Genomic DNA, 20,403 nt, shown 5'->3' with positions numbered 1-20,403 from the left:
AATCAATTTTTTAGAAATGCACTACTGTAATCGTATCAGTGTTAAATGCAAGCTAGAAACAGATTCTAAATGATAAACTGTCAGAGGTATCGAAGTCCGAGGCAGAGACTACTACTTGAAGCAGTTCTACTTGTTAGCGGCTTGCTACGTTATCACCGTGCTCGCTACTGTCTTCCAACCCTGTGAGTATCACTAGCTTTTGGCCCTTACAGCACCTTCTTGTTGAGCGCACGTGCCGTCTGGTGGATGATCTGGTCGACAATACCGATGACCGTGAAGACGCCGCCGATGATGGCGCAGGCGGACGTGACGAAGTGGTAGAACGGCACCGTGTCCTCCGAGATTCGCACCGACATGGGCGACAGGTCGTAGCGGAACATGACCGACGGCAGGTCGTCCGTCTCCAGATACTCGTTCGAGTGCGCCGTGTACTTGTACACGTTGATCTCCGAGCCGTCTCCCTGCACGTACGAGTTGGTCACCACCTTAATGTAGTGCACGTACGTGTGGTTCTTGTAGAGCGACGTGAAGTCCTGGTTTTCCAAGCGGTGGGTGTACAGCTGCGTCTGCGCCTCGCGTGGGAGTCTCGACATGTCGCCGGGTGCCAAGTGCTCGCCGAACCACAACTCGTTCACTGTGTGCGACGCGTTCACCAGCGACGAGTCCATCGAGTACGCAGGGTTGGCCAAGTGGACGTGGAAGTTTCCGGGGACTCGCTTCACGTACAAGTGGCCGAACAGACGGCAACCTTCGGGTCCGACAGCAGAGCGAGCGATGGCGCGTCCTTGTTCACGCGCATCCTTCTTGTCCTGTTCGAACAGCTCCTTCTTACGCGCTTCGACGACGTCCATCTCGCCAGCCATAAGCTGTTTGAACTTGTCCACAAACGCCTCTACAGTTCGGTCGCCAAAGTACATTTCCACGGGGGATACGTCGCCGTCCTTGTAGAAGAGAATAGAAGGGTACGCGCGGATGAACTGCTTCATACAGAGCTGCGGGTGGGCCTGGCAGTCGACGGAGGCAACACGCAGTTGCTGGCCGTAATGCAGCGAGGGGAGTGTCTTGGCTACGCGCGTCCAGACAGGCTCCAGTCGCTTGCACCACACGCACCACGGGGCGTAGAAGTCCACAGCCACGTAGTGGTGCTGCTTAAGGAACGGCTCGAAGCTTTCCTCGTCCAAGATGGTCACTGTAGCGTCCGAATCCGGCAGATCGCCGTACTCCGTGTCTTCGGCGAAGCGTGGCATGACCTGCGTCTCGTCAGCGAGCCCGACCATGCGGCCCTTCTGGTCCAGACGGATCTTAAAGATGTCGGACGTCATGTTGTGCTTACGCGTGCCTGTCATGTCCGACACGTCGACGGACGCGAACTCGCAGGGCAAGTCGGGCACTGTGATGTTGAAATTGATGCGCATAGTCTGGTCCAGTCCTTCGTCCATGACGATATCGTACTTGTAGTCCACCGTCAGGTAGCTGTTGAACTCGAGGATGAAGAGCAGGAACATGATGAAGCAGCCGGCGATCGACAAACTCACGCCGGGAAGTGTGCTCACCGTCAAGTCCTGTAGCCAATGCATTGCAAGTTATAGCAACATTAGACAGCGGTGCAAGCAGGAACAAGGTTGTTTAAACGCACCTCCGGGATCTTCTTGTAGAAGTCCCACTTCTTCAGCACGTCCACGGCGCCCATGATGAAAGAAGCAGGTGTAAGTGTATGCGGACGATCGACAAGAAGCGTGTGTACACGACGAGCTGCAGCAGCGCGAGTAAAACGAGCTGTGGGCTGCGCAAAGTCTCAAAGTCCGGCGCTGATCCTTCTGGACGCCTGTCGAACTGTTGCGGGTCTTACGTGGCGATCAAAGGGGGCAGACGGATGGATCGCTTTAGACAGGGAAATTTCGAGGAGATAGGTACAGCGACGATCCAACGATCGTACTTATAGAGACGATTTACGGTACTGTAGCTTCAACCACAGCTTTTCGATTAACCGCCAATCAGAGCGTGGAATTCCTCGAAGTTGTCGCAACACACACCATAATCGGTTGCCCTCCCCCTCGTCGACCTTCGTCTCCATGGGCTTCTGCGGCGAGTGTGGATCGTATCTGGCCCCTGATCTACAAGGGGCCTTCTGTCCTGAATGCGGTATGTTTTCCTCTATCCAGACATGTCTAAATCGCTCTGGAAATCGCTTTAGAACCTCATTAACGAGTGTGTCATAACCATCCTTGTGTATCTGCTCAGGCGAAGCGATTCCTGGCGCCGCGCCGGCCGCGCCAGCCCCTGTGCGTCACGTGACATTTGCTCCAACTCCAGACATGGATGACGCGCGTCAAACACGAGAAGCGGCTGAACGGCGCGCTCAGGAGGCCAAGATGTACGCGGACGCCAGTAAACAGGAAGCAGCTAATGCGATCGGCCAATACGAAGCGCAGCAGCGCGCGCAAGTGGAGGCGCAAGCAGCTCGAGATAACGAGGCGCGTTCCTTTGCAGCGGAGAACGAGCGACGCGCAATCGACGCGCAGCGGGACGAGGCCGCACGTCGGCGTGAGGAGGCGGAGCGCCAGGCTCAAGACGCTCGCGACCGCGCTGAGGCCATGCGCCTGTCAGCGCAGACCGCAATCTCCGACTATGAAGCTCAGCAGCGCGCGGCGGTGGAGCGTGAAAATGCGCGCAGACAGCAAGAACTTGAGGCCCAGAGACAGCAGCATCTGCAGGTGGCCCAGGCGGCCAAAGAACGTCGAGAAGAGGCCGAAAGAATGGCTAAAGAGAAACTCGCAAGAGCTGAGAGACTGCGAATCGAAGCGCAGGCAGCAGCGGAGGAGCTGAAGAGACAGGAAGCCAAGCGCGTGGCCAAGGAGAAGCAGAGGGAAGAAGACAGACGACTGCGAGAGGAGCAGGCTCGACGTGAAGAGAACCGGCGGAAAGCTGAGGAAGAAGCGCGTGCTGCGTTCGAGGCCAAGAGACAGGAGGAGCAAATGCGTCTGGAAGCCAAGAGGCAGGAAGAACAGCTTCGTCAGGAGGCCATGAGGCTGTCAAGCATGTCGATATCGTCGACAGGCTCCAGTCCGGCCACGCCGGCGGCCGCGTCCAATGCGTGTGTGAGCTGCAAGGCTGCGCTCAAGCCGGCGCAGAAGTTCTGTCTGCAATGCGGCACAAAGGTCGCTGCGTCTGCTCTGACTCCCGGTAACAGCTTCTCGTCGCCTGCGCCGCTCACGCCCGGAAACAGTTTTTCGTCTGCGCCACTGCAACGTACAAACTCTTCTGCGTCCAGCTCGTCGTCTACGTCGCTTCCTGGCGGTGATCACAGCTGCGCGTCGTGTCATTTCACACTCAAAGCGGCGCAGAAATTCTGTCCGAAATGCGGCACTAAAGTCGCTGCGGCTCCGCCTCCAGCTCCAGTCGTGGCGCCGTCACCTTCGTCTTCTGTCAGCTCAGCGTCTTCATTCTCTGCGCCAGATTCCGTATCGACAGCCGCTAGCGCTTGCTCCAAGTGCAGTCAGCCACTGAAATCCACGCAGAAGTTCTGTCTACACTGCGGAACAAAGGTGGTAGCAGCCTCAACGCCAGGCTTGGCGTCTTCGTCGTCGTTCTCGTCGGGGTCTTCGTTCTCATCGGTGCCACTACCGGCCCCGATCCCAACGTCCGGATCGTGGTCCGCACCTTCCCAGTCCAGTACCAAGAACTGCCCCACGTGCAGTAAGGAATGCAAGTCTACGGCCAAATTCTGCATGGGCTGCGGCTTTAACTTTGCCAAGAGCGACGAAGAAGAAGTCGCGCGTAACATGGAGGCGGCACGTCTGCGTCAGCAGCAAGTTCGTGACCGTGAGCAGCAGCAGCGCAACCAGGCCTCCCTCATGGCCAACCAGGCTGCACAGGCCTACCAGCCGTCCTGGTAAGTGACTCGGGACGGACGTGCTGTCACGATGTAGATAAGCAAGTTCAGATACGACCAGTAAAAGCTTGAGAAGAAATGAAAATTCCAGCTACACGACGGTTCTATTGTTGCTGTTGGTCTTCTTGCTGTTGCTGTTGTAGCTGCGTGAGGTAAATGTTGTAGTTGATGTCGTACTCCGTGTCGACCCCTTCGTTCAGCTCGTTGTCTGCCTGTTCCAGGGGATACGCGTAGTCCTCGCCGTTGTTGCCGTAGTAAGCCTGGTCCTCAGCGTACTCGTAGCCGTACGGTGCGTACTGGTCCCCGTACGCCTCCACGTCTTGCTTTTCCTCCTCCAACGTCGTCGGCCACGCTTGTGCTGCGTCTTCCTGGTTGCTGCTCTGATAACCTGCAGGTGTAGTCCACGTTGCCTCACCAGTTTTGACGTTGTAGAAGTACGACGTGCCGACATTTTCGTCCCAGTACTCAACCCATTCGCCCACATTTTCCCTGGGCGTGTCTTCAGGTGAATAATTCATCTTCGGAGGACGCTCCCAGACACTCTCGCCAGTCTCTGTGTGGTAGTAGTAGACGTATCCACTCGCTTCATCGAACAGCTCGACCCACGCAGACGCCGACGTTGCCGTGTCGTCGTCCACGAGCCGAGCGAGTCTCCGCTTCGCACGGGAATACCGGAACGCGCGTTGGATCCGCACAGCCGACTGCTTCTCCAGTCGCAACCGCTTCGCTGTGCGTCGACTCAAGAAACATCGAGCGCAGCATTGAGCGCGAAGACGTTGGCGACTGACAGGAGCCGTGATACGCTCGCGCACATGATGCTGGATGCACATCGCACTCATCACTTCGAGCGCCACGACACGATCACGAAGCTGTTCGCGCGCGCTCCTGGCTGCTTGAAGTTTCCGTCTGAGCAACTCATTTCGAGCTTGTCGTCCACGCACCATCGTCTGGATGCGCGTGGCTGAAACTCGTTCACTCTCGGCGATCTGTGCTGCGACGACACAGAGTCTGGCACGCAAATCCTCGCAAAATTTCCGCTGCTTCTCAAGCTGCAGAACGTGTAACTCGCACCGCGCGACGAATCCACGCCAGACGGATTGTATAGACACAGCTGCATTGTGCTGACGAAGGTGCAGTACGCGTCGTCTGGCAAGAAACCCGCGCACGTGACGCTGAATGCAGCACGCGGCGGCGTTCCTCTGTTTCTCAAGTCGTTCTTGACGTAGAGCATGAGCCACACGGCGTGCCAGCCAACCGCGTACAGTGCTCTGAATCACAGCGGCTGCATTGTACACACGTCGCACTTGATACCGTCGGAACGCACGTTGAATCACGATCGCGCTGTCCCGTTCGTGCTTCAGACGGTGGACCTCACGGCGAGCTAAATATCCTCGAACGACACGCTGTATCGTAAGTGCAGCGCTCTCCTCTAGCAACTGCTGCTGTCTGTGAGCCGCGCATATAGCGCGCGTAATACGACGCTGTCGATGACGTCTGAAACACTCCTGAACTCGCTTCGCCGCAGCTGTATGCCTCGCAAGGCGCAGATTTGTTAGCGTACGTCGCTGTGCAAACCGGCGATAGTACGTTTGAATCGTCACGGCCGCAGCATCTTCAGCGTATGCACGCTCGATTTCTTTCCGCTCGTGTGGCTTACGCTCATGGAACAGAGCATCGCAAGACCGACAGAACGTCAATCCCAGAGCTGCCTCCCCATTGCGCTTAGCCTCATTTGAGCTGACGCCGTGACCGTACAAACAGGACCAGCAACATCTACGTACAGCCTTTTTTTCGCACAACGTACACGTCCCGAGCTGGAGCCGCATCTTGTCTTGAAAGGTCCGATACGCGCGTTGGGCACCCACCAGAGGGACCAGAATACGGCGGTACACAGCGACATCCAGAGTCTCCATGACAGTATTTCCAACGCTAGCGAACTCGTCACTACAGACGCCACATAGCTCACTCTCGGCTTCGAAGTGGTAGACCGTGGCGAGTTGAGAGCGGCAGTTCTCACAAGCGCCCAGACGTCGGACTACTTGACGTCGCGTGAGTTCGCGTCGAGCTTGTCGCGCTCGGAACATGCACTGCATCTTCGTGGCAGCTCGATTTCGTCTTGCCATGTCCCTAATTGCGACGTATTCGCGTCGTGCTATCCACGCGCGGTACGTGGCTTGGATCTGCCGCGCTGCACGCTCCCGTTTCCGCTTTAGAATACGTTCACGAAGCTTCAGAAGCATCCGACATCCACGCCAAAAACTCTGTATCAGTCTGATCGCTTGTGCGCATTTCTTCTTCTTTCTCAGCGTGTAGAGCTTCGTTCGAGCTTGGTATTGACGCGTGCAGCACTGAATAGTACGCGCAGCTTTCTCCCGTCGGTACTCAGTAACCACACAACGGAATCCGCGCTGAAACATCCAGCGACGTCCAATACGTTGGATACGATTCGCCATCGCTGTCTCCGATAGCACAGTCATCGCAGCCCAGCCAAACTTCCTGGCGACATAGTTACGATAAGCCACGCGGATCGTCGTGGCCTTTTCGTTCTGCTCTCGTACACGCCGAGCTTTCCAGCGACCATAAGCCTGTTGAATCGTCCTGGCCGCTTCATCTCTCAGTTCGTCCAGCGGACAGTTATGTAGTCTATGAGGTGCCAGGTATCCTCCGAGACTACGTTGCAGCGTCACTTTAGTGCGTGTGGAGTAGCCTCGCCACATCTTCTGGATGTACGTGGCGGCCTTGTCATCAACTCGTCGCTGTCGTAGACGCCGTACTCGTAGTCGGGCTAAATGCCCTCGAGTCGTACGCTGTACACTGATAGCAGCAAGAGCTCGACGCTTGTCCAGTCTCATACGCGCTACCAGACGACGAGCGAGATGCCGTCTAACGTGCGTCTGCAGCTTCCGTGCTGCCAGCCATCGTCGCACTCCATCGCGTCGTCTTCGAGCTTTACGACGAGCCACAAACTCGCGCATCGATCGTTGGAGGACACATGCAGCCTTAGCCTCGAGACGGCTGCGTGCTCTTCTTCTAAAACTTAGTATCAAGTGACAACGTCGCATGAATCGCTGCAGTATCCGAGCTGCACGGTCTCGACGTATGTTGCTAGCCACAACTTTGTCCATGTAGCCTCGAGCCACGCGTTGGATCTCCACAGTCGCTGCAGTACGCTCAGCAAGCGCACATCCTTCGGTGACGCGTACCCAGATGGGCCAGGCATGCGCTAGTACTGGTATCACTAGGAACCGCCGTACGATCTTGTACGCCGCCCGTCGCACCACCCTCCGCTGGTGGAAACGCAGTCGCGCTGCTAGTTTCCGCTCCATGGCGCGGACGTCAAAGCTGTCGTCGTTACTATCGGCGTCTCGGCCAGCTGCCAGACGCTTAACTCTCCTTCGTTTGGCCGTGACCGGGTCGGTATGAACTGAAGGCTTGGGCGACGACGGCGGCCTCACGTGTTCCAGAATGCGGAAGCGGATGCCACTAGCTGCCTCGCCGTGCTGTTTAAAACTCGAGTTCAGCGCTTGATGAGGATGCGCACCAAGCTGCAGGTCGTGGAAACTCTGAGCTGCCGCGTTCTGGAGGTCCCACGTCGTGCCAAAGTAGCGATGGCCAGTCTTCACGTTCTCTACTAAATACACACCGGCATTCACCTGTCTAACGCCGACGAGACTGAGCTGGTTCGAGATGGCGTTTCTCCCTCTCCGCTTCGTGAAGGAAAGTTTGGGGACTTTACTGACGCGTTTAGTGCTTCGGAGTCGAACCTGTGGAGTCTTCCGTATTGAGGGAACAGAGTGCTGGTTCGAGCTGGCATTCTGCTGCTGTTGAGGCCTCTGTGGGGCTGAGAGCGACTGAGCCAGTTGACGAGAAGCTGCTGCTTTATCCCATATAGCAGACACTGGAGCCGCGTCAACGCTCTTGAACCTGGCCGCACGAAGGGAGTCCACCGTGTGTCTGGTATCCATTGAGAGACATCCAAGTCGGACACTTAAAGGGGTAACCAAATGGTCGTTACCCCTACTTATAATAAAACCCAGCAGTGTTGAATGAAACTCTTAGCTATCGCGAGGAAAAGCGAAGCGATTGCTTCTCTAAGTTGATCCTCGCGTAAAACTTACTTATCGTCTTCTACATGTTTGGCTTCTGTCTCCTCGTCCGGGCCGTCGCTCAGCACGTGGTAGTACTCTGGGTTGGCGTCCACGCAGTCACGCAACGCCAGTGTCTGAGCTCCGCATTTCTCGATAAAGTCGTCGCCGCTCTTCTTGCAGTTATCCAGACAGGTTTCCCAAGCGGTAAATTCCTTACCGCAGGGACCAGCCTTCATGAACTTACAGAAGCCACACTCAGCTTTAGGTGCCTGGCATTCACCCGTGGCCACGTCGAATCGAGACGACAGACACACGGTGCCCTGCAGGGCCAGCTGCTCGCTCTGCTTGGCGTCCACCTTGACGATCTTGGCCTCCACGGCCGGGAACGGGCTGAACAACGGCAGGTGCTTGGACTCAAAGGCCGGTAGCTCTCCAGTCCATTCATTAATCTCTTCATCACCGTCTAGAAGGTAGCGCAGCTTGTCACTGGCGCGTAGACGCTCGAGCAGCACGCTCGAGTAGCCGGCGCTGAGTCCACCAGCTGACGTCAGCGTCACGTGTGCAGGCTCCGCGGCGCCCTCGTACTCGAGAGACTCACCCGTCTCCGTCGTCACTGCCACCAGCACCTAAATAACATTCCCAGAGAGCCACAATATTAGTCCATACGTCCTTTATTAATGTGTTGTCATGCTACAGATACTTACAGTCTGTGCGTGGTCGTCCTCGGCCAGTCCCTTGACGTGCAGCTTGGCGGCACGGCCAAAAATGGGTGCAAATGCCTCCTGTTCCTCCTCTGTGGGCTGAAAACGTAGTACCACCACGAGCGGCTCGTCGGCGCTGCCGAATTTGGCTGGGAATTGTTGTCGCAGACGAGCAGCCGACTCCTTCTCCACGAAGACGCCGACGAAGTTTACAGCGGGCTGCGCAGGTGGGGCGGCTTCAGGTTCAGAGGCCTCTAAGTGGGCGGACGATACGGACAGAAGTGCAGTGGGTGCTGCCAGAAACGGCAGCAAGCGACGTGTGCGCAGGAACTTGGTTGACATGGTGAACAGGTTGAGCAAATGACGGCCACAGGTGAAAAGAGCTACGTATTGGTGTGGTGTACATAGGATAGAAATAGTCGCTTAGATACGACAATCATTCATGTCTTGCACCTTGTCGCAGGAAATGATGACGCATGACCGAGCGGCACTAGCTCTGTCGACGACAGTGTCGTAGGTCTGATCTAACCGTTATATCTATTATTAGAGGTGTTTTCAATACATTACCAAGCAAATAATCTATGCAATGTCACATGTTTATATGATAATACAGGCTCAAAGGCCTTGTGCATGTAAATGAAACTGAAGTTGAAGCGAAAAGCGACTTATGAGCCTGGTCCTGGTTGCCGCACACGTGAGTGTTGCTTCCTGATGGGAAATGCTTTGACTAAGTCAGTGACTACCAAGCCGATTGCGGCAACTGCGTCGGTGCTCGTCAATGACCTTGTTGCAACGGAAAAAAACTGGCAAGTTGCCATCGGTGTGTTCTCAAGAGAACAGCGTCTGCTCCCCGTCCCGAAGAACAAGGCTCGCAATCTGTCAAACGAAGCGGCTCAGCTTCGGATCAGTCCAGCGAGCGTACGTCAGACTCCACAACCGAAATTCTCTCACAATTCAACACACCGAGAGAGAAAAGGAAACTCCCCCGACAGCTCAGACTACGAAAACGCTTGCCATGTGTGCACGGATCTCTCCACAATACACGGGCATGAGCCCCACAACGTGCACGACCACTAGCAACAACCAGCAGGACAGCAGCAGCATCTACGCGCGTGCGTGGCGATTCGTGCAGCGTCGGCTGCGACCGCGAGCCTGTTCGTGTCCTGCAGACATGGAGAAGCGGACGGCGACTACCAAAACAGTGGAAACTCCACAGCCTACAAGTCGAAGCAGCTACTGCTGCGACTGGCAACGCGTGTACATGCTCAAGGAGCTGGAGGAGGCCGGCGCACGAGCACAATGGCGACGACAGCGGCAGTACCAGGAATGCATCAAGGAGACAGCAGAGTGGACACCCACAGACGTGCCGACGTTCAAGACGCAGGCACAGCGCAAGACCGCGCAAGTGACGTGTCATAATTGCGGCCTTCTGTTCTTCCGTCCGCTGTCTGTGGCGTCAGACACAAGCGCGTTCTGTGGTCGCGACTGCCAGAGCACGTTCGAGTACCGTCGAGATCTACAAGAGACTGTGAACGCGTGCGAGACTTTCCAGTCCACAGCCACCTGGACACGAAGCAGCGAGTTGTAACGGACGCAGAACTACAGCTGGACACTTTGTAAAAGTGTAGTGTAGAATCGACTATTTATTTTCATGCAGAGAGACGAAGAAGACTAAAAGCGCGTTTAAGGAACAGTAGATATACAAGCGAAAACAAACGGTCTCTCGTGTGCACGTTACACAGTCGACGACTCGAAGTGCAGTCGGTCGTCTTGAAGCGAGATGGCTGTGGGTTTGTGCAGCTGCAGCGATCCAGTTTCGTCCTTGTCCAAGGCGTCACACGTCGTGAAGCAGTGCGCGATGGAAATGAGTTCAGCGTCGAAGCTCTGGCAGACAATACGAGCACGCACATTGCCGCCGATACCCGCGAGTGCGCGGCCCTTGAGTGCGCCTAGCACGACCACATCTTCATCTGCCATCACCTCGGCGCCAGAGCTGACGCTGCCCAGCACGATGAGCGACCTGTTCTGCGCGAAAATCTGCTGTCCAGAGCGTACCGAGTGGCTCACTACCATGGGAGCAAATGGCTCCGTTGCCGTCTGCCCAGCAACTGACGCTCCGGAGTTTTCTTCTGCAACAAAAGCAGCATTCGAAGCGGTAGGAGGCTCCTCTGTCTGCTCCGCCACTGCAGCCACTCCCACCTCCGGCTGCTGCTGCAAGTGTAGCCTTGTGCCGATGAAGTAAGGCAGGTTCAGCGCCGCTGCCGCCTTCTTGACGTCTTCACTGGCATTAGTGATCCCCACCGGCATGTACCCAGCTTCCTAGTAAAAATGTATAAAACAATTTCATCGTTTAGAAAAACACTTTTTCAATAAATAATTTGTAGCAGATAAGAAAGGGTTTACCTGTAATTGCAGAATCTCGTTTCTCAGTTCATGTTTCTTTATCGACTGCGAGTGTGGAGAGCCTTAAGAAAATAAACCAATTAACAAGAATATTCTAGAAAAGTATACAACGATACGCTCATCTTACCGTCACTGGAGACTTGCTGCAGATCTAGCACGACAGGTGTCGGTCGGTTCGCTCGGGCCTGGAACAACTGCGAGTCTTTCGTCTCTTTGGATGAAACTTTTGACAGCGTTAGCGTGGGTAGAAGATACGAGCGGCCATCCAGCTCCAGCGCTTTGGCGGTCGAAGGCTTCACTGTGGACGCTCGTCGGCCGTTGGAGACCTCCTCCAAGCGCCGCAGAGCTTGCTGCGAGAAGGCTCTGCGTCGCGTAGTCAGCACTGCCCCCTGCATCGTGTCTTTACAAAACGCAAAAGTATACACTGAAAACTCTCTACCAGCACTTGGATGGTGTGGGACACACCATTTCTCGATTACGTACGATTATGTATTTTCCAAAGTATACCTGGAGAGGGAAAGTATACAGAAAGAGAGGTTTTGTATGGAAGGCTGCCTGATTTTCGCTTTCAGTAGGTCAACAGGCAGTATGGAGCCCTCTCCCGATGCATCTACGCCGTCTACGCAGCTCCAGAGCGGTTCTCACGCTGCTGCACCCCTTCTCCCATCACCGTTGCTCGCTTCTCAGTCTGATGAGTCATCTCCCGCCTTTGGGAGCGTCCCAGAAGCTGCGCAATACGCCGCCGTACCGCCCACTCAATTTGCGGTATCTGTCTCGGCTCGTGGAGTGGCTATGGAGCCCACAAAAAAAGGAAAAGGAGTTGGAAGGCGGCTCACAGACCGACAGCGCGTGGAGATTCTGGAACTGATTGAGAAATCGGGTGGCACCTTGTCGAACGCCGAGATTGGAAGACGCTACGGCATCACGCGCGCAGCCATTCAGAAGCTCAAGCAAAAGGGCGCCGAGGTGCGGGCGCGATACCGCTACGGCAGTGCTGAGACCAGAGATGCACGAAAACGTGGTGGTCATGTCATGAGTGTGCCGTTCGAACGAGAGCTGTTTGAATGGGTACGGGGACTCAAGGCACGGAAGGTGCCGGTCCCGCCGTCGCTTGTCAAGGAGAAAGCCAAATTGCTGGTGCCTAAGTACGGACTGGGGAATTTCCAGGCATCAAACGGATGGTACTACAACTTCTGTAAGCGATTTAACTTGTCCACGGGCGTATTGGTGGAGGAGAAGGCGCCGGCTGTCGACGTGGACACAAGCTTGGACACTGATCAAGCGGAGCTCCAACAAATGACGTTGGGGGCGCAAGCATACGAGCAAATCCAGCAGTTTCATCACCAGCAAATCGCCGCAATCACAGCAGCTACGTTGCAGCAACCCGGACAATTGCAAGAGCAGCAGCAGCCCGCAGAGGAAGAAAGCGGTACACAGGCACTCCAGATCAAGAGCGACCGAATGCTGGCACTTCTTGAGCAGCAGAACGCATTGCTGGAGCGGCAGAACAGCATGATCGAAGAGCAGGCCGAGACCATCAAAAAGCTATTTGCTGTAATGACGAAGGGGAAATTAGGATCGTAGTTACATACCAAGAGAGAAATCAGAGTTAACAGGTTGATATTGGATACGCGTTAATATTGAATGTCTAGTTCACGCTTGAGTGTTAGACAAATTTAACTGACAAGATACGCACAACATTCTTAGCTTCGGATAGAGAGAAACTTACTGACGCAGACGACGTTTGCAACTTGTGCTTTTGCTCGGGAACTTCGGCTCGGTACCAGAGGATCCCGCCACCTTGCTACCGTTCGTCTGGCTCTGGTTGCTCGATGGCGGCGTGCCGTTGCTTTCGATGGCGGTCGAGTCATCCGACTGGTTGGGACTGTTGGCATCACTGCCTTGGGTAATGTCGGAAGAGCCCTCGACCTGGCTGCCAGTCTCGAGTGTTTGTGAGGGGTAGTTGGACGGAGACGAGCTGCTGTCCTCAGAGGGACCGGTAGATCCGCTAGGTTGGCTACCAGACTCCGAACCAGGGACACTCTGATCGGTGTCGGACGAACTGTCAACTTGACTACCGGTCGCAGAGCTACCCGCCAGTGAGAGTGCTTCGTCACACGGTGCTGATGCCGAAGTGCTGCTCTCGGGCAGGCTAGTCGAGCCCTGACTCTCACTGCCATCACCACTTCGCTGGATGCCGTCGCTCTTGCTTGATCCGATTATGGCATGGTCTTTTCAATTATTTCTTATGAAATCATAAAATTATTTATTTCTTCGATTACCTGGATGTTTTTAATAATTTATTTGCTTAAGGAATCATCCGACATAATTTATGAGCAAAACCTCTTTATCATTATGTACCTCTCACAACCAACCATGACTTTTCACTACTGTACTTAAACTCTCTGCTACCAGTACTTCTCTAAGCCAGCTATACGACACAGCTTGCTCACGTCCTCACTTTTTAATTTGAGCAACTCGAACAAAGCCCCTCGCTAAGCTACTATGGTCCTTGCCACGCTCCCCCGCCACGCACCTTCACGCCAGCCCATGTTACTGTGTGCGTGTCTTGGGAGGGAGCCAAAGTCTAACGAGGGCCGATAAGGCAGTGCTGCAGCCCTTCCGCTGCCTGGAAGAAGTAGAAGAACCTGCACGCACTGCAGCAAAGCGAAGGAAAGTGAAGACGAAGGCTCGCCGTTTAGCAGCAGTTCAGCCGCGGTACAACCTGCTTAGCTGCATTCCACCTACTTCTAACCTTGTTGATAGGTTCTTTAGCGTCACCAGGACGACGTACGGGCAAGAGCGCCAAAGCTTGCAGCCTATTACATTAAAAATGGTGCTGTTCTTACGCCAAAATGGTGAGTATTGGTCAGCTCAGACTGTCGACGAGGCCACTCGGTAATTATTAACATGGTGTTGGTTTGCTTTACATTATGCTCTTATTTATTGTTTGTGCGCAGTACATGACATAATGTATGTGATGACACTAGCTGCCCAATGCCATTATTTATGGTTAAAAAGGGTTCCCATTAAATAACAATGCCATAATCAAGAGCCCTGGTAATCACCGTTTTCATTAAGATCCGATGAGCCTGTGGGGCTGCTTCGAGAGCTGCTTAAAGTAGGGAGACCTTCCTTGTCGTTTGGAGCGGAACCACTGCCAACGCCAAGATCGCTGCCGGTTGAAAGGCTACCGGGGCTCGACGGAGGTGGAGGTGGACTCTTGAGGTTGAACTCACTGCCAGAGTCAGTCGAAGGGGGAATTGTGAACGCGCCATTCGACTTGGCATCGCTACCCTCATCGATCTCTGACGAACCGGCAACGGAAGAGCCCGTGCTGTCGTACGAGTACGATCCGCCATTAGACGCAGTTGGTGTCTGTGTCGTCCAGGCAGGAGCCAGCGTCTGCGACTGCACAGGAGAATCGGACGGGGCGAGAGTGCTCTGGGGAACGTTAGCAGGGTCGCCCTGCTCGAGAGCGGTGATTCCGTTCATGGCCACGGCAGCGGTGACGACGAGCGAAAAAGTCTTCAAGGACAACATTGTGGTCGAGATGGAGCAATGCTGGCCAATTGAAAAATGCGCGCTCGGATCCCAGTTCGGCGATCAAGGTAGTGTCACGGCAGAGAGTGAACACGCTAAGGTTTTGAAGGTGTCAACTAAGACTCTTCCGAGTTTGCAGATTTCTACACTCGTTATTCTGTTGCTCGATCCGCATGGCTGCGTCTACTTGCCATCATGTGTGGATTAAAACTCGCAGGCTCAGTCGTATGGCGCTACACCAAGCTTAGAATTCAAAACCATCTGCATCTCCAAGCGCTTGTGCCAAGAACTTGGCTCTGAGGTCTCAGCAAGTGCTATCTAGGAACAGGCTGATTTTAGATCGATGACCGGCTTACATCGGTTTTATTAGCAGGTTGCAAGATTCTTGTTAGATTAGACGCCCAAGTGGAAGGATCAGTTGCGCAGCAGAACTTGTGTCACTTGACTATGAACTGATGATGTCAAACTTCACCCCCAATAAATTTTCACCCTACATTGAGCATGCTACACTTGAAATTGTTTCCTATTTAATGTTATCGGAAGCAACGAATGGACTGACATGTGAAAACCGGACTCTATAGACAAGCTTACATCAACGATCGAATAATACGTCGCCTCACATATTTTGCACATCTAGTTGCGGCGAAGACGAAGCTTGCAGCTTGTGCCCGTGCTCGGAAACGTGGCCGAGCCGCTGCTCTCCGTGGCTGCAGATGCTTCCGTCTGGGTCGGATTCGTGTGACGTGGTGGTCACTAGCCAATGGCATGGCAGTGAACAGCCACGTCAATTGTTTGGGTTCAGCTGGTCAGATTATTCTGATCAGCGTAAACTTAAGATTGCGTGTCTTTACATCATACTACAATCCTATTGGTCCAAAATCCCATGGATTTGCAACAATCAAGCTTCCAGCCGGAAATTGTGATTATGGGACGCTGTGCGAAATTTCCGCCCAAGATAAGAATTAGGATTCATAGGCTTTCATTGGCAGTTACAGAGAAAATCAGGATTTGAGAAAGATAGGTTTTAGGATGGACCTGGATACGTGCGTGAATATCCAGTTGTCAAGAACTACTGGTTGTGCGGCAGCTACTAGCTTGCCGCCGCCAACTCTAACTGATTAATCACTTCTCAATTTGCTTTCGAGCAGCAACTCCCCTCCTCCCCTACAACTGTCTACGGCGCCGTACTCGCCGTCTACGCTCCTACGCTTCCTCGCTACTTCGTGACATAGTAGCACTTGTCGTGTCAAGCTTCGGTTCAAGTAGGGCACTCGTGGTGGCATAGCCAGAAGCGAGTTGTCCTGAGGTTATTGGTGCCAGCCACATAGCTGAGAAAGCACTAGATCACAAAGGGTATTGCCTCAGCACGAGCTGCTACGTTCAGTGGCTTGTTGGTGTGGTTGCGCACTAGTGTGGTACACACAATCGGAAACTCTTTCTGGTGGCCTTGGGTCTAACGCTTTCACGTTAAGTGGATCCTTATCCCGCATCAGAGCTTAAAGGAGCGAACGTCCGATTAGACACTCACTGGTTGTGTTTGATCTACATCCGTTGCTACTGCATCTGTTTCAGTGTGCTTGTTTATGGGTAAGCGAAAGACTCGTCAGCCCGAAGATCCGTTTGTAAACAGCACAAAGTCCTTGACTGATCGACACAAGCAGCTCGATCAGCTTCGTCTGGACTTGTGGCTAACAACGGTCAAGCAACTTAAGCTCGTCCGCCTGATCCGAAACGAAATTCCGGATTCTAAGGATGCAGCCGCCCGAAACGTCATTCACGACTTCAGTGAATTGCTCAAGAAACGTATTGAGCAAACCCAGGAAATTCTTGAAGGATCTTTTGATCACTCCATCCACGTAGACAAGAAACGTAGATTGTAGGGAGGAACTTTAATCGGAACCTTTTTTCGCTTCGTTTAACTTCGGTATAGGGTTCTGGTATCGTAAAAGACTTGCGCTGAGAAGTCCAGCTTGTAATGGCTCAAAGAAGGAGTCGTGCAGCTGATCGCCCGTCACCGAACCCTCGTCCTCGTCAACAGAGCCGTGTTAGTGCTCCGAGCGACGCTGAAGCTACCCAACCCACGATGCGAACAAATACAAGATCGCAAGCGTCAAGTGAAGGGGCCAATGCCAATGCACAGGCTGAGTCAGCCTCCCCTGCTACTGATGCTGCTCAGGATGCGGCTGGACCTGAGACCATGTCCATGCAGCAGCTGCTCGTATACATTACGCAGCAGCAACAGCAGTATCAAGCTCAGATGCAAGCGCAAATGCAAGCCCAAATGCAACAAGCTAATGCGAGATTCGAATATCTCGTTGCCGCTAGGGGTGAGCAGAAGAAGAAGGACCCTCCGATGTATGAAGGAAAGTACGGTGAATACATTGAATTGTGGATCTTTGCCACCGAGCGGTACTACGCAAGCAGACGTGAGTTAATGGAGGCAGAATCGTCAGGTTTCGTGACGATAATCTCCAGCAACTTAGGCAAGTCAGTGTTGAGCTTGTATCGCGCTTTTATAGCCGAATGTGAGAGAGCGAGTGTGAGCCCCACGTGGTCGTTGTTTAAGCAACAGCTGCGCACGCGCTTTTGACCAAAGGACTTCGAGTATGATCTTCGCGAGAGAATGTTTCGTCTCAAACAGACCGAGACTATTCACGAGTATGTCTCCAAGTTTCAAGACTTGCTGTCGCAGACAGAATTGACGATCAGTGAGTTGGAGAAACGATTCTTCTTTCAAAACGGGTTACGTGGAGAAACAGCAAAGAAGATCAAAGAAGAGAGTCCATCAACGCTACAAGAAGCCATTGAAATTGCTTCGAGCTTCGAGTTTGCGCACTACTCCGGGAAACCTCCTCGAGCACCTTCGAAGCCTTCGAAATGGTCGTCGGAATCGGGGCATCATCCGCCTAAATCGAAACAGCAGAACAACAAGCGTTACGAAAAGAAAAAGGGCAAGAACGATGATTGGAAGAAGACAGCTACGTGCAGAAATTGTGACAAGGTTGGTCACATTTCTCCAGATTGTACTCAGCCAAAACGTACGGAAGCAAACCGGTACATGCAGGGCGCAGTGTATGCGATCCTAGAGGCTGAAGCTCGAGCATTCAAGACGGAAGACCAAGAGAGGCCCGTCACGATATTCATTGACAACGGCAGTAGCCTGAACGGCGTAACTGAGGAGTTAGTGATGAAGCTTGAGTTGGATGTCACTGAAGGTGATATGATGCAAGTTGATCTCGGTTATGATCAGATTGTGCATCGTCCACGTCGGACTGTAAAAAATGTCTCTGCAGCTACCAGGATTTCCCTTGACAACGGGAACATTCCAAGTCATGCCTGTTCCTGAGGGAAAGGACATAGTTTTAGGCATGATGTGGCTGAGGGAGCAGAACCCTGACATCCACTGGAGTACTGGACAGATTGCACCTCGCATCAACGTGGAGAACACGCAGACTCTGAAGTTGAGACTGCAGAAGACACGTCCAGCCCGTTGGGTGGCAGGACAACGCCGCGCCAGAATTGCGCAGAGCCGTGAGATCTACAACTACTATCGGCAGCATGGCCACAACGGCCAGTTTGGACGAACGAAGGTTATTTCGTCCAATCAGTTCCAGCAAATGTTGCGTAGGGACAAGGACATCGAAGCGGTGTTTGTTATCAATCCGCATGACTCGGAGAAGGCGGAACGCTTCAAGCGTCAAGGATGGGATGCTCTCAAGGACAATCCGGCGTACGATACGCTACGTAAGTATGCGGATACGGTTTTTCGCACGGAACTTCCGAATGAGACACCCCCAGTACGTGAAGGGATTGAGCATGAGATTCTGCTCAAGCCTGATACTTCGCATAGTTCGGTGAAACAATGGCGCCAAAGTCCTGAGAAAAAAAGAATCAGAAGAAAACGATACAGGAATGGACCAAAGAGATGGTTCAAGCTGGCATAATTCGACCGAGTACGTCAGCGTTTTGTGCACCGACTTTCTGTGTGAAGATTATCACAGATTGGCCTGTTCCCAAGACAAAGAAGCAAATGGAAAGCTTTCTGGGGACAACTGTCTACGTTTCTCAATTTTGCAAGGATTTCGCTCAGTTTGCAGGTCCTTTGCCCGAATGTATCAAGGGAAAACGCTCTAGAGATGCGATCGAACTCAATGAGGACCAGCTGCGGTGTTTTGATGAGCTAAAGAAACGCTTGTCATCACCACCGGTTCTCCGTCTTGCTGATGTCACCAAGCCTTTCGGTATTCGAATGGACGCCTCAAATTTCGCAATTGGGGGAGTCTTATTTCAAAAGGAGGGAGAGTTGGAACATCCAATTGCCTTTACTGGCCGGAAGATGAAACCTGCAGAGCTGAACTACCCAGTACGCGAACAAGAGCTTCTCGCAATCATGCATGCTCTGAAGGCATGGCGTGTATATCTGCTAGACAAGCCCTTTCTTGTCGAAACCGATCATAAGAGCATCGAGATGATTCTTACGCAGAAGACAGCGAATAGACGCATTGCGCGGTGGTTCAATGAGCTCGCGGAGTTTCGACCCATGTTCAAGTGGATCCCAGGAGAAACAAATGTAGTCGCAGACGCATTATCAAGAAACCCTGAGTTCGAGCATAAGGCTGCGCAAGTAAGCCTTCAGAAACTTCTTGATACGGCTCAAAACCGTGAGATTGTGGCAACCATGGTAGCGAACAACGTGACTGTGGCACAGTCCGCAAAGAAGATGTATTCGTGGAACAAGGACTTGCAGGGAATTGTCAAGAAGCTTAAGCTTGGAGACAACGTTCCGCATTACTCGCTCAGTGATGGCGTTTTATACTACCAGACCGGTGAAGATGAAAGTCCGCGACTGTATATTCCGGATGACGAAGATCTGAGAGACCGTGTCATTTGCGAGAACCACGATGCCGTAACGGCAGGCCATCCTGGATCGTACAAGACTTACGTCGCAGTACGAGAGAAGTATTATTGGCCGAAGATGATGAAGTATATCCAGCGTTATTGCAACACTTGTGAAATGTGTCAGCGCAACAAGGCGAGACAAGTGAAACCGCCGGGATTACTTCAACCGCTGGAAGTACCAAGAGGTAGATGGATCGACATTTCGATGGGTTTCATTGTGTCCTTACCTCCCAGCAAGGATGGTTGTAATGCCATCGTGGTCATCGTGGATCGATTGACCAAGCGTGCAAAGTTCATTGCAACGCAGACGACAGATAGCGCAGAAGATACCGCGCATGTCTTCATGAAGAACTATGTAAAAGATCATGGCCTTCCGAAGACGATTGTGTCTGATCGTGACTCCAAATTTACGTCCAAGTTTTGGCAGGCTGCTATATCTGCTATGGGAACGCAGCATTACCTGTCATCGGCATTTAGACCACAGACGGATGGACAAACGGAACGTACGAACCGTTTTATCGGGGATTATCTTCGTGGAGTCGTGAACCCAGCCCAGAACGATTGGGATGAGTTTCTTCATATGGCAGAGTTTGCCTACAATCGACGTGTGCACTCGACGATCGGAATGACACCGTTTGAAGCGGATCTTGGGTATATTCCGTACATGCCCGACGAGGTTTCGTTAGATCCGATATTCAACAAGTTGGAGAAAGCAGCAACAGAGTTCTTACTCCGGCAAGAGGTCTTCCTCAAGGTAGCACAAGACCGTATGAGTGAAGCCCAAGAACGCATGAAACACTATTACGACAGGAACAGACTTGTCCAAGACTTCGAGACTGGTGATATGGTGTTACTTGACGGAAAGAACATGGACATC

At 53.1% G+C, this 20,403-nt stretch overlaps 7 protein-coding genes across 7 annotated transcripts; 3 read left to right on the top strand and 4 right to left on the bottom strand.

Moving 5' to 3' along the window:
* Window positions 1-109: 109 nt before the first annotated feature.
* PITG_14110 (endoplasmic reticulum-Golgi intermediate compartment protein, putative) lies at window positions 110-1,848 on the bottom strand (the record flags this gene model as incomplete). Its single annotated transcript, XM_002899191.1, has 2 exons — window positions 110-1,562; window positions 1,637-1,848. 2 exons carry the CDS (start codon window positions 1,688-1,690, stop codon window positions 207-209), a joined length of 1,410 nt encoding a protein of 469 aa, XP_002899237.1.
* A 198-nt stretch (window positions 1,849-2,046) lies between these two features.
* Window positions 2,047-3,700, top strand: PITG_14109 (uncharacterized protein; the record flags this gene model as incomplete). The annotated part of the gene is made up of 3 exons (XM_002899190.1): window positions 2,047-2,142; window positions 2,242-3,183; window positions 3,546-3,700. 3 exons carry the CDS (start codon window positions 2,073-2,075, stop codon window positions 3,698-3,700), a joined length of 1,167 nt encoding a protein of 388 aa, XP_002899236.1.
* Window positions 3,701-3,996: 296 nt separating this feature from the next.
* On the bottom strand, window positions 3,997-9,023 carry PITG_14108 (uncharacterized protein; the record flags this gene model as incomplete). Its single annotated transcript, XM_002899189.1, has 5 exons — window positions 3,997-5,273; window positions 5,454-6,897; window positions 7,096-7,846; window positions 8,011-8,606; window positions 8,685-9,023. 5 exons carry the CDS (start codon window positions 9,021-9,023, stop codon window positions 3,997-3,999), a joined length of 4,407 nt encoding a protein of 1,468 aa, XP_002899235.1.
* A 673-nt stretch (window positions 9,024-9,696) lies between these two features.
* PITG_14107 (uncharacterized protein) lies at window positions 9,697-10,269 on the top strand (the record flags this gene model as incomplete). Its single annotated transcript, XM_002899188.1, has 1 exon — window positions 9,697-10,269. One exon carries the CDS (start codon window positions 9,697-9,699, stop codon window positions 10,267-10,269), a length of 573 nt encoding a protein of 190 aa, XP_002899234.1.
* A 146-nt stretch (window positions 10,270-10,415) lies between these two features.
* PITG_14106 (uncharacterized protein) lies at window positions 10,416-11,479 on the bottom strand (the record flags this gene model as incomplete). The annotated part of the gene is made up of 4 exons (XM_002899187.1): window positions 10,416-10,778; window positions 10,881-11,000; window positions 11,085-11,146; window positions 11,212-11,479. 4 exons carry the CDS (start codon window positions 11,477-11,479, stop codon window positions 10,416-10,418), a joined length of 813 nt encoding a protein of 270 aa, XP_002899233.1.
* A 143-nt stretch (window positions 11,480-11,622) lies between these two features.
* PITG_14105 (uncharacterized protein) lies at window positions 11,623-12,668 on the top strand (the record flags this gene model as incomplete). Its single annotated transcript, XM_002899186.1, has 2 exons — window positions 11,623-12,332; window positions 12,531-12,668. 2 exons carry the CDS (start codon window positions 11,673-11,675, stop codon window positions 12,666-12,668), a joined length of 798 nt encoding a protein of 265 aa, XP_002899232.1.
* Window positions 12,669-13,671: 1,003 nt separating this feature from the next.
* Window positions 13,672-14,649, bottom strand: PITG_14104 (uncharacterized protein; the record flags this gene model as incomplete). Its single annotated transcript, XM_002899185.1, has 3 exons — window positions 13,672-13,732; window positions 13,840-13,903; window positions 14,153-14,649. The coding sequence occupies 3 exons, from the start codon at window positions 14,625-14,627 to the stop codon at window positions 13,672-13,674; spliced, it is 600 nt and encodes a 199-aa protein (XP_002899231.1).
* Between the last annotated feature and the right edge of the window lie 5,754 nt (window positions 14,650-20,403).

This window comes from Phytophthora infestans, genomic scaffold, assembly GCF_000142945.1.
Source record: "Phytophthora infestans T30-4 supercont1.32 genomic scaffold, whole genome shotgun sequence".
Lineage (NCBI taxonomy): Eukaryota > Oomycota > Peronosporomycetes > Peronosporales > Peronosporaceae > Phytophthora > Phytophthora infestans.
This window is presented reverse-complemented; position numbering and strand designations above follow the sequence as displayed.